Raw genomic sequence first — 13,050 nt, 5'->3', positions numbered from 1 at the left:
ATATTTCAGGTTTTCTAAGCTATTTCCATCATTGAATGTACAGAACAAACATTTAAATGCAACGGTTTTATTTTGATGCTGTAGCTATAAATTTATAGCATACCTTCAGGCGTTACAAGTAATTACATAACCATACTGTTACACTAACATTCTATGTTACATTCTGGTATTATAGAGCCTTGTATTTGGAACGCTATAATATGAAAACGAACTGGAGTATAATCTCACTATGGATAACAATTAAAAGCTAAGGAAAAGTAGTTTTAATAGTTAAAACATAACACCAACCTAGCTCTCATAAGTGTAGATATATTTAAGCTTTTAGTAAAATCATATGAATTACTCCAAGTGGGCGTGGCAGTGGGCGTAAAAATTTACATATACATAAAAGCCTTAATTCCGTTTTATAGTATAGTCAAAGTTTTTTGAATGTATCTTTTTTAGTTTTTGAGTTAATACGTTTTAAATAAAAGTAATATTAAATCTTTTGCTTGCTATTACATGCTGTTCACCTGTTACTAACAGAAAATGTTACGATTTTTGGAAAATAACAAAAAAGAAAGGAAAAGTTTATGGAGTAATATGAATTTTATTTAAATTTTTACAACTTCAGAACCACAAAAGATATTTTGATAATTTTTTCACTAAAAGGAAGTTTTAAATAGCGGCTATTTATCAATATTTTTTTTATAAATCAATCATAACTTTAAGACAAATTTTGAGGTAACTTTCACTAGAAAAACTGAGTAAATTAAATTAGTAGCTAGTGAAAAGATTTACCGCTTTAGAACTTACTCTTCCAAGATCATAATTGCGAAATTTTCAACCTTCCATCAAGAAAAATATTAGAAATTGCACAAAATACACTACAACTAGGCATTCAACATTATCGGGGTTGGCGGAACGGTCGATATGGCTAAATTAATATAAATGAATTCCTTCTCAAGTTATAAAAATGAAACTCCTTGATTTTTTTTATTTTACATTTTATTTTTATTTGAAATTTTTATATAAAAATTCTTATAACTAAAAACAGTTTTGTATTCGAAAATACAAACATAATTTTTGAATTTATTTTGATGTTTTATCGAAATTATTTTTATGCAGAAATTAAAGAGAAACAAAAAATAAACCAGTTTATATGGAAAAAAAGGCCCTTTGCCATTTCAAAATAAAAGAATAAAACATAATTATTTGAATAAAAACTGAAAAAGAGAAAAAATCATAAAAATTTGAAAATTAAAATCATACTAAACAAAGTTTGGCCAAATTTAAGTTTTAATTAAACAAAATTTTATGATTTTTTTTTTATATAAAAAAACAAAGATTTGTGACTTATTACTAAAAAATTATATAAGTTTTTTGAATTATTTTCTTTTTATTTTCAAATTAAACATAAAATATTCAATGGGAATGTTGTTTTTTTTGCAAATAATTTTTTTTGTTTATTTATTTAAAATGTGAACAATAATAACATTTATATTATTTGTTTAAAAAAATTAATTAATTTAAGTAATTTTTTTTAAGCTTATCGTATACAATTTTTTTTAAATTTTTATTTATATTTTGTGGTTTTTTTATTGTTGAATATTTTTAATATATAAATGCAACATTAACGATTTTTTTTTAAAAAAGAAAAATATGGCAATTTAATTTTTTATTTTTTGAAATATTTGTGTTGGTTTTTTTATAGTTATACACATTTTGAAATTTAGCCATAGATTTTCTTAAATAAAATCTATGCAAATTTATGTGTTTTTTATTAATGTTTTTTTAACTGCGGTTAACTTAATTCAAAATACAAGTTTGGAAAATACAAGTAATAGTTTTAATTTCTTTTTTTTTAATAATTAAATGTTGCTAATTTTTTTCCTAAAATATATGTTTTTTTTTGTTTACTTTCTAATTGTTGCGTTTTATTTTTTCCTAGAATTATTTATTAATTCTTAATATTCTCTATACATTTAATGTATTTTAGTTTACGGTGGGGCAAGTTGTTTGCAATTTCTTTTTTTTTATATAATAAATTTTGTATAAAAATAAAATAAATATTCTTGTTGAAAAGACATATTCGTTTTCAATATAAATTTTCTTAAAGAAAAAATCTTCTAAACATACGAGTTTCATTTGTCATTTGTGGGTTTTAGTTGTAAGTTTTTTTTTTTTTAAATAAAATTGTTGGTTAAAAGAAATTTTTACAGTAAACGATAAAATTATTTAAATTTTGTGGGAAATCATGAATTGGAGTTAAATTTTTAAAAAAGGGATATTTTGAGTTTAATTTTTCATTAAAGTTAGAGAACCCCCGGGACCCTGAAGGGAAATACTTTCAAATTGTATTATATTTATAAAATCGTACATTTTCGTTTTCAAATAAGTTGCGGTGTACTCACTCGGGATCTTCAATTATAAAATTCAAAGATATTTAAAGAACAAGTTATTTCTTCTAGAATAATTATTACAGAATAACCCCCAGGGGGAATTTTCTAATTACAAACCTAGTTCTGTTTGCACGAACTAGAGTTGGGTTGTTCATGAACGAAAAAGCTCAATTGAATTCTTTTTATTATTTTTGTTCGTTTGACATTACTGTAGATGTTTGAAACCTATTTTTTTAAAACCCTTTAAATTGGTATTTAAGTTGTTTGAATTTTATAACTTTTTGTTTTCCTCATTATTATAAATCAAATTTATTTCCAAAAGGAGGTAGTCCTGTTTATTTTGATCACTGTCTGCAAAAACATTCACAAAATCGTACAGTCAAACTCCTAAGAATTAAAATGAACAAACTAGTTCACATTATCAATCAATAAACAGAACGATTAAGCTCAACTCTAGTACGAATGAAACGTTCGCAAGAAATTATTCTTAATTCGGTTTTCAAATTAAAATTAATAATATTGTCTTTACCATTCCATTGTAGTTGTCTTAATTCAAACGTATTCGTTTGAGAATTCATTCTTTATAGAATTAATTCCTTATAGAATCATTAAAGTTTTTTTTTAATTCAAATCCATTACAAAATATTGATTGCTTCAGTACAAATCTATTACAAAAAACCTTTAGAAAACTTGTTTTCATTCAATTTGTATTAGATTTGAATTAACAAAAATAGATTCATTCCATGAATGAATAAATTTTATAACGAATTAATTCAACAATGAAAACTAAAGAAATATTCATTCTTTGGAGAATTCATTCATAGAATTAATTCCTTATTGAATCATTAAAGTTTTCTGTCATTCAAATCCATTACAAAATATAGATTAATTCAATTCAAATTAATTACAAAAAGACTTTAGACAATTTTGTTGTTCAATTCTTTTGTAAATGATTATAAAAACAACTGAATGAAGAAAATATATTTTCTTTCAATTTGTATTAGATTTGAATTAACAAAAATTGAATCATTCCATGAATGAATGAATTTTATTACGAATTAATTCTGAATTAAGATTTTAGTGAATTAAGCTCAATTTGAATCTGGTACGAACTTGTTTATATTTATTTTATAATCTATTTACGGAGTTGTTGTTGTAATAGCAGTGGTTGCTGGATTGAGAGCTCTTGGCCGATTAAACTCGGTTCATTTCGGTGCATAGAGTGCGAAGTAAACTCAGCTGATAGATAGAACCGATGGAACTATACATTCAAGCTACTTAAATACTTGTTATACAGGAATTGGTTCACCTGGAGATTATTCTGTAACCAAACATTGAAAATTCAATTATTTCTTTGAAACTATTAAATCTTTTAAGTCCCCGAGCTATAAATCTACTATATTTAACAAATTTGACTCAAGCATTTATATTCTAAGCCAAATTTTCTCAATCTCTGGTTATTTCTCATACAAAAAATATATTAATTGGAAGTATAACGTTACGAAAAACGATAACCAGAGATTGAGAAATGTTTTTCAGGCTATTTAAAACATTAGGGAAGAACTAGACTCTCTAGTTACTAGAGGCTTAACTGGGAGTAAGCTGAGAGTAAAAACAATTACTCTCTCCCAAATTTTATATCTGCAACAACAAAATATATTGATTGACATGTATTTTGTAGTTGCAATACTTGGGTGTTTGTCTCTCAGTAAGGCTTCTATGTTTAATTTATTTTAAGGTTTATAAAATATTGAAAATTTCCCTTAAACTAAATAATTTTATCGTTTACTGTAAAATTTCAAACAATTAATTTAAAACTAAAACCGAGTATTTTATTAGAGTAAGTTTGTTTTGATGAAGGTTAAAAACTAAATACCTTAAAATTAAAATAATTTATAATTAAATTAAAAATAAAAAAATATATATAATATATAAAAAAATTCAATCACAGTTGTTTTGGGCGGAATTATTAAGATGTTTTAAGTTAAAAAAATGAGTTAATAAAATAATAAAATAAAAAATAACAATAAAAGATTTATTCAAAAAGTTTCCAAAAAAGAAATTATTAAAATTTATATTACATATAAATTAAAACAAGAACCTTAAAGCCCCCAGGGGTTATAACTCAAAATCCTTAACTAAGCTAAAGATTTTGAAATATTTTTTTTTAACTCAATTCATAAGTAAATTATAATTTGTAGCAAGGAGTAACTTTGAATAAATCTTGTATTTGTAAAATAAATTTTTAATGAAATTTTGTATAGCACTTGTTGTTTTTTAAACAAAAAAAAACTTATGTATAACACAAGTTTTTTTTCTTTTCGTTTTAAAATAATAATGGTTTGTTTGTTAAGTTTTTTAAATTATTTGAAATAATCCGTATTTTATACTTGAGTATTATTGCTGTAAGTTAATTTTTGTGGTTTTTTGTTTGTTATTTAGTTTGAATGAATGAGTTTTGTTTTTCTTCCTAAAAGTGACTAGATTTTGTTAGTTCTGTATTGTTGTTCTTGTTATATATTTCTTTTTTTTTAATTATTCGGCTTTTATTTGAGGTTAGAGTTTCTTTTCTTTACTTGCTTTCTTTCATTGTGTAAAAGTAATTATAAAATTACTTGCTAGTTTTGTTTACTTCATATTTGTTTTAAGTTATTAGTATTTTACATAAGTTTTTTTATACATCTGTCACATTTTGCTGATATTACACGGATTTTATTTTGAAAAGTTTTCAAAATTTTGTGTTTAAGTGTGTCGGTGTGTGTGTGAGAGAGAAGTCAGTTAATAAAGTTTTGAATAAAGATTCTTAAGGTTTAAGATGTATTTTCAATGAAATTATATACAAATAATAAGAGATTTATTAAAACTGAGACACTAAATGTCATATTTTATAGTTGAATTGTTTTGTGATTTGAAAATCTCTTTAGTTGTATGTCACTTTAGTTTGTATTCCTTGTACTTGTAAGGCCTGGGAATGTCTTAGTTGTTATAAAAAAAAAAATCTAAAATATTTAGATTTTGTATGACTCTTAATATTGTATAGGATTTCTGTTTTGAAAAAAATCTAAATTTTTCTCAAAATTTTGAAAAAAAATATTTTCAAAATTTTCTTAAAATTTAAAGTGTTTTTAAAGTGGTTAGATTCGTTGACTATTTTCAGCAAATGTTTACTTGATATTTCATGAATGTGCATATAACTTTAGTAATCAGCAAAAGTTTGAATGAATCAATTCCTAATTCAATTTCCAAAATCAAACTAAATCTTGTCTCTTAATGCATTCAGTGCGAATTAATTCGTTGTCTTAATTCCCTAGTATTGAATTTATTCCTTTTTGAGAATTTATTCTTTATAGAATTAATTCCTTATTGAATCATTCAAGTTTTCTTTAATTCAAATCCATTACAAAGTATTGATTGATTCATGTTTTCTATTCAATTTAAATCTATTACAAAAAGGCTTTAGACAATTCTTTTTCAATTCATGAATGAGGAAAAAATATTTTCATTCAATTTGTACTAGATTTAAATTAACAAAAATTCAATTATTCGATGAATGAATGAATTTTAATATGAATTAATTCAACAATGAATAAATTCTATTCAAATAAAATACTATGAATGAAGCTAAAGTAATATTCATTCCTTTGAGAATTCATTCTTTATAGAATTAATTCCTTACTGAATCATTCAAGTCTTCTGCAATTCAAATCCATTATATTTTTCAATTCAAATCTATTACAAAAAGGCTTTAGATTTTTTTCAATTCATTTTGTAAATGATTATAAGCTAAACAAACACAAAATTGAATGAAGGAAAAATATTTTAATTCAATTTGTATTAGATTTGAATTAACAAAAATTTAAACATTCAATAAATGAATGAATTTTATTCTGAATTAACTCAACTATGATTTAACTCCATACAAATAAAAGCCTATGAATAAAGCTTAAGAATTTGTTTTTGTGAATTGATTTAGGGATTGAATTGCTGATTCAAAATTTCAATTTGATTTTTTAATTCAATACAAATTTTTCATTATAAAACTTGGACTACTATCCAATGAAGTATCGTTTATGTGAATCATTTCTTTTTAAATGTTAAACATTTTGTGGTAAAAAACTTTCCTTTTTAATAGTTGTCCTCATTTTCTGAAATAGACTTCAAAATTTCAGCATTGTCCAAAAAAGTACTTAATTCGTAAATGTAACAAATTTTGTTACACTTACGAATTAAAATATAGTCAATACGAAGATGTAATTATGTTTTTCTTTTTGAAATAGCAAGATTTTTGATGTAAAAGATTTTGTAACAATTTCTATAAAAAATAAAAAAAAACAATTTCATAAAACTTTGTAAACACTTTCTGAATTCGGACAAATTTAAAGTCATAACATTTTAAAAATAACTGTTAATGCTAAAATGATTTCAAACCAAGTCTTCTTTAATAGAAAAAATGATTTGAATTTGTTAAAATTTTGCACAGCAAATAGTTAAAACTAATTTTTGCATAGCAAAAGAGAAAATACTGTTTGTTTAATAAAAAAAAATTTGGAAAATATGTTAAACATGGAAATTTAAATAAAAACATTAGGGTACTAAAGGTTACTCATTTAACCCGGTACTCTATACCAAAAAGTAACAACTCTGTAACTTCAGAGTTGTATTTTTCAGTACAATAAGGGGAAAATCTTCAATATTTGTCAGTGCAACTCTGTTTTTGGTATAAGAATTTTAAAATGTTAAATTCAGTTTTTAAAAGAATTGAGTTGTATCGAGTACCCAAAAAAAAAATATATCCGACATTTAACAACTTTAGTACTAACCATAAAAACAGGAGCCAAATTACCGCATGCGTAATTGAAAGAAATTGCATATCGATAAAGGATTACGATATCGTAATTATGATTTCATGCTCGATATCGAATGCAGTAATTCGCTTGCAGATCTAAATCCCAATAAAAGATGTCGCCATACATAATTTCAAATGCCCATCAATGACAAAATCTCGTCAATTTAATTTCAATACATTATTTAAGAAAGGTATATCGTCCAAACTGAAAACGTCTCTCAAAACCTCTAACTATCAACTGACTTGCTCTCGGTGTTAGATTCTTTTTAGTTAAATAGTAAACAATTTTTGCTTTCATAATTTAGTTTTTTTTTTGGGTTAAAGTTAGTAAAACATCTTGATAATTTCCACCACAAACATAAAAAAGTGTGTTGAGAATTTATATAAAATTTATAATTTTTTCTTTCATCTTTACTCAAAATAAATCATTTTAAAATTGTGGTAAAAGTTTTTCTATTTTCAAAAACTTACTTTTTGTAATACTGCTGGTTGGTTATTTTTGTAATGGAACTGTTTTCACAAGGTTTAGAGACGATTTTTATCTTTATATTTACTGTTAACGAAAACGAATACCTTTCAATATTTATATATTATTTTTAGGTTAATTTAAACGACGAAAATTGCGAAATTTGCCACCGCTGTTCTTCAAATTGGTTTTTGTAGTTGTTGTTATGTATGAGAATTGTAGCTCTTATGATGTTTTAATATTGCTGGATCCATAACATAGTTGTTGGCCTCGGCCAATTGCATGGGTAATGGTGGCAATTTGTCATTGGGATGTCTATGACTTATAGACGTTTTACGGGATTTGGCCACGGCCGTTGCCAGTAATTTGCTAGAGGAAGTTGCTGTTACCGTGCCGGTTGTTGGTGCTGCTGTCAAACTGCCCGATGATGTTGAGCTTATTGTTGTTGTGGATGATCCATTATTGTGGTGTAGACTTAGGCTGGGTAATGATAATTTATTAATCATATGTCCGTTATCTCCTAATATTGTTGAAGTTGTCGACAAGGTGGGACTGGTAGAAGTGGTACCGCTTAGGGTTGTATTGCTTAGTCCTTGTTTAGGATTTCTTGGATGTGCCAGTACTTTTGTTTGCTTGAGTAGGGAACGATCATTGCAGAGAGCAGATATTAAGGGTAAATCTAAATGCTTACTTTTCTCTCTCAATAGAGCGATGTCGAATTCATTGGGTGTTGGAGTGTTGGCTGTAGAAGTGGTTGATGATGATGAACCATTTGTGGCGGCCATATGTAATTGATTTTGTTTGGCGGCTGCTGCCGAGGCTTGCAGTTGTGCCAGAATATTGGTATTTTGTCCACCACGTCCTAGTAGCATATCGGGTTTGGGTCGTTCTCCAGCCCATTGTGCTCCACTGGAAGTTTTTGTCATATGAATGGCTCCGTTTCGTGGCACACTTAGCGTAATGGGTTTACGTGGTGGCAACTGACTGCGTGTAGTTGTTGTGATAATTGATTCATTTGGAATGCTTATTGATCCGCCGCTACTCATGTGGGGTATGGGCTTGGAAGGTACTGTCAAATGGGAGCAATATTAATAAAACATTTCAAAAAATCATAAAATGTATGCACTTACTTGGTGGTGGTCTTTCTGTGGGTGCCGGCATTGGAGGCTTCTTCAGCCGTCTGTCCACGTACGGCGGTGGAGGTGGCGGCGGCAGACGTTTCACTTTCGGCATCGAGTCGAGCGTATTCAGAATATTATCGTCTGAACGTGATCGTGCGAACAGTGGCGCTGGTGTAGGATTGACCACGGCAGCAGCTGCGGCTGCATGCAAATGTGCCGGATGCAAAGGTGGCGGTGGTGGTGGTTCATAAGACGAACAAATACTGGCCATTGAGGGGCTGTACATGGGCGAATAGGCACTCGGCAGTTGGACATAGGAATCCGAGAGATTTTGCGTGGAGGCATAACGTGAATGGGTGGAAAGAGCCAATGGTAAATAGGGAGTGCTACGGTAGATAGCATGACCTTTACATGCTTCCCAGGCCTGAGAAGCGGCTGCATGATGATAGGCCGCCAAATAGGGATGATGATGGTGATGGGCATGAGGAGGCGGTGGTGTTTGAGCCATTGCCGCCAGTATGGAACCCTGTTTGGCATCTAGATATTCCTGTTGACTGACGGCTGGATCCTGCAGGGGATATATGACATAGTCCACATCACTGTACAGCTGTTGCTGGTAGAGTTCTAATTGTTTGCGTGCCAAAGAGCTGGAATAGAGACCCGCCAGTTGTGTAGGCGGTGGTGGAGGTGGCTGTCGTGGAAGACTGGGTGGAGGCGGCGGCAAGTATTGCCTCGGTTTGATTACCGGCAACAAGACACAGGTTCTTGGTGCCGTTTGCTTAAGCTCAGCTGGATAAGGTGGTGGTGGCGGAGGTGGTTGCTGTTGCTGATGCTGATGCAGAGATGACATGCTTTTGTGACCTCCGTGAATGCTATAGGATACCATGGGTATGCCCATGGGATTGGGAAGTACACCAGCTGTTGCTACATGATGATGACCGCTCATTGAATTGTGTGACATGTTGTTTGGTTGCGTAGGTGTTGTGGGTGTAGAGTTCAACGGATGATGAAGATTCAAGGAGGCTTGTGAGCCCGATACATAGTTGGAATTAGGCACCGAATGTTGTGATAAATGGCTGGGTATATGATGGCTACATATTGATCCCGTCGAGGAGGCCGCTGACGAACAGTTTGTTGGAGCTGCATAGCTGGGTTTGGTATTTTCATTGACAATAAAGGTTTGCGCTTTTAATATGTTTATTTGTGGCCTGGTGGTTATAAAACGAGCTGTTATTTCTTCTGATTTCAGGGAAGTCATGGAACCTCCTACATTTGTGAATACATTTGAGCCTGGTTGGTTTAGCGATGATGTGGATGAGGCCACCGATATCAAGGATGTTGGTCTAGGTTTAGAGGCTGCCGGATAGGGTGGTGGATCTCTGCGTTTAATGGCGGGTGGCTGTATGGGTGGTGTTGGAGGTTTCGCTATAAGCAGAGGTTTCACTAACGGTTTTGTATCTGTTAAAGATAATGGCACATGATTGGGGGTAGGTGGCTTAATAACAGGCAAATTAAGTGGTGTATTGGTCGTGGCTGGGGGAATATTGCTTGAAATGGGACGTATGGGAGGACCGCACAGACCTGTTTTCTGGTGTCGGGCGTTGTAAGGTGGTGGAGAACGTGTTCTAATATTGCTTAAATTAGGCATATTGCTGTCCACTCGTTTGGGCGGTGCTGGCGGATCTGTGGGCAATAAATCACTTATTAAATCCTCCACATGATCCTCAGTGGGTGCGGTATCTTGATGACCCTGTATATAGGATTCTCCGGTCATTGACAATGGCAGCGTAACATAATCGCAATCCGAATCTAAAGTGCTTGACACAGTCTTACGATTAGGATACGAGCCTCGGCCCACTATTAAATCCGTGAGTTCTTCGGCTGAGAGCAGCGTATGTTTCATATCGGCCGGATCACTACCATCACCTCGAAACGAATCAGAGGTACTGATATTCGAATCGGATCTCAAGCGAAAATCTATGTTTTTCATACGTTTGCCATGATAGTTGCCACCATCTACTGAATCCTGTAGTTTGCTGTGCTCCATGCGCATGTGTTCTTCACTGATCTTACTTTGCGAAGGCTGAAATATGCCATAATGAGAGCTTTTCTCCGATTCAGCTATTTCCGATGATTGTCCGGTCATTTCACTGCTGTGCATGGTATAAACACCTGAAGTCTCAGTGGGAGCTACCGCATGCACCAAGGTGTAAACACCCGAAACACTTTCGGTTTCATCTCGAGTCGATGTTATAAAATCGTGATCTATACATGATGACTCTGGCTCGCTTAGGGTGGAATTTTGGGCCGTGTGACTGAAACCCAATTCCAAACTGGAAGAAGTGGAGTTTTTCCTTTGGTGATTTGAGTCGGATGTATTTAAACCTGTTCTTACCGCCAAAGTAGACAAGGAAGTGTTATTGTCATTTGTTGAGGAAGCCACTACCACCGTACTACAGGTGGAGGAGCACTGAGAGCCAATATTATGTTGTGACGAGGGAGAGTCCGTGGAAGAGTCATTGTTATTACGCTGACCTTTGGAGGTGGGTATAGAAGAACCGCTGGTTGAGGTTGAATTACCCGTGGAAGAGGTATTACTTAACTCTGTGGGTGAATTGCGTTGACTCTGCTGTTGTTGTCTTACCGTGAGAGCGGCCAATTGCTCCTCCAAATCCTTAAGTGACACCTGGCCCACTGAAGACGTTTGTCTGCTCACACTAGGCCTGTCCAGCAAATGAGCCAAAGCTAAACTCTCGGTTGAGGGAGCAGCTATGGGAGCTGGTGGTGAGTTGATCATTATTTCCAACTCATCTTCCGAATGCACACGATCACTTACTATACCCGATGTCGTATTCGAACTAGTGCTGGATATAACTGATATTCTTTGATCGTTTTTATTTTTATACGTAGGCAGATGTAAACTACGGGAATAAGCATAGCAAGCATGTAAACAGTCACTTTCCTCTTCCTCACGCTTGATGACCTCCTTGAGTCGGGCAGCAATTTTCATACTAAATTGATGTGTCTCTTTGCATAAAGTCAAAAGCATTTTATTTTTCTCATCCGATGTGGCATAAAGAGTTATTTTACTTTCTCCCGATCTTATTTCGAACTTTTTCCTCTCAAACGACAGCTTAGTAATGTTGGGCCACAGAAATGTTATTTGTTGCTGTTGGCCATCGGGTCCAGTTCCGGCGCCAAATATTTTAATACCCTTGGCATAGACTACAAACCAAGAATTACCGGGACCAATTTCACTCTTACTCATGCGCATGCGAAATGTATGAGCATTAATGCATTCGTGCACCAGACAGGCTTGTTGTATGTAATGCAACTCAGCATCGGCTGGTGTAAGGCCACGATTTTCCCGATGACAGGCCCTTAAGGCACTGGCAGCCCAAGCGGTTCTCAAATGTTCGGGCAGATAGTCTTCCAAACGAAAATATTCATTACAAGAGCTGGCAGTTGTGGAGACGGAAGCATTGGTGGAAGCATTACTGGGTCCACGACTTATGGACGATGATGAGGAAGATGGCGAGAGAGGTGTTTTAGCTGCTCCCAAAACACGTTTCAGACCATCCATACCCATAACATTTTCCCGCGTAGAAGCCATATAGCTAGATAAACGTAACACTCTTTCATTTACCATATTAGCTCGTTTACTAATCTTTGGTAATGTGGTAGTAGCTGAGGATGAAGATGAAGTTTTACTAATTTTCTGCTCCCCAGACGCACCATCCAACTTGCTGTCATTTAAATCCACTGATGTCTTTGTGTCGCTACCTCCACTTATTATGCCGCTGCCTCCACTGCTATTACTATTGTTACTGCCAATACAGGGTGCATCTCCTAAATCTGCTTGCAACGCTAGACCAGCTAATAAAATCATCGATTGTTCGGCATATTCACGGGGTATGTCACGCTGTAGGGCATTGTATTTTAGTTGTAGGTAATAATTGTGACGGGTGGTTTCATCTTTTAACATAAACGGGCTCTCGATGTAGAATTGCACCCGAAAATGTAACTCTAAGAGGGGTCGCCCATTGGCATCTAGACCCTGAAATCAGAGAGAGAATTAGTTTTAAATAAATTTCTATAATGTTAGAGAGATGAGTATTGTGTTTTTAGTTAGTTACATGAGTGTGTGAGGAACGCCAACTTTTTGGACCATATTTGGAGAGCTTGCTCTCGGGATCGGCAAACATATATTCGCCATCTGTAATGAGAGAGAGAGAA

At 32.3% G+C, this 13,050-nt stretch overlaps 1 protein-coding gene across 2 annotated transcripts in view; it reads right to left on the bottom strand.

Moving 5' to 3' along the window:
- Positions 1 to 7,751: 7,751 nt before the first annotated feature.
- ex (expanded) overlaps positions 7,752 to 13,050 on the bottom strand; it is a 70,446-nt gene continuing 65,147 nt past the window's right edge. The window contains exons 5-8 of one of the 2 annotated variants that reach the window (XM_065500445.1): positions 12,951 to 13,030; positions 8,824 to 12,871; positions 8,385 to 8,762; positions 8,149 to 8,325 (exon numbers count right to left, since the gene is read on the bottom strand). In XM_065500445.1, coding sequence (XP_065356517.1) covers positions 8,291 to 8,325; positions 8,385 to 8,762; positions 8,824 to 12,871; positions 12,951 to 13,030 — 4,541 coding nt within the window. In that variant the 3' untranslated portion in view covers positions 8,149 to 8,290. Of the gene's footprint in view, positions 8,763 to 8,823; positions 12,872 to 12,950; positions 13,031 to 13,050 lie in introns of both variants that reach the window. The other variant, XM_065500444.1, reaches the window with a different exon arrangement.

Source organism: Calliphora vicina, chromosome 2 (genome assembly GCF_958450345.1).
Source record: "Calliphora vicina chromosome 2, idCalVici1.1, whole genome shotgun sequence".
In the NCBI taxonomy this organism is placed as follows: domain Eukaryota; kingdom Metazoa; phylum Arthropoda; class Insecta; order Diptera; family Calliphoridae; genus Calliphora; species Calliphora vicina.
The sequence above is the reverse complement of the archived record's forward strand: the minus strand, read 5'-3'. Positions and strand labels throughout refer to the sequence as shown.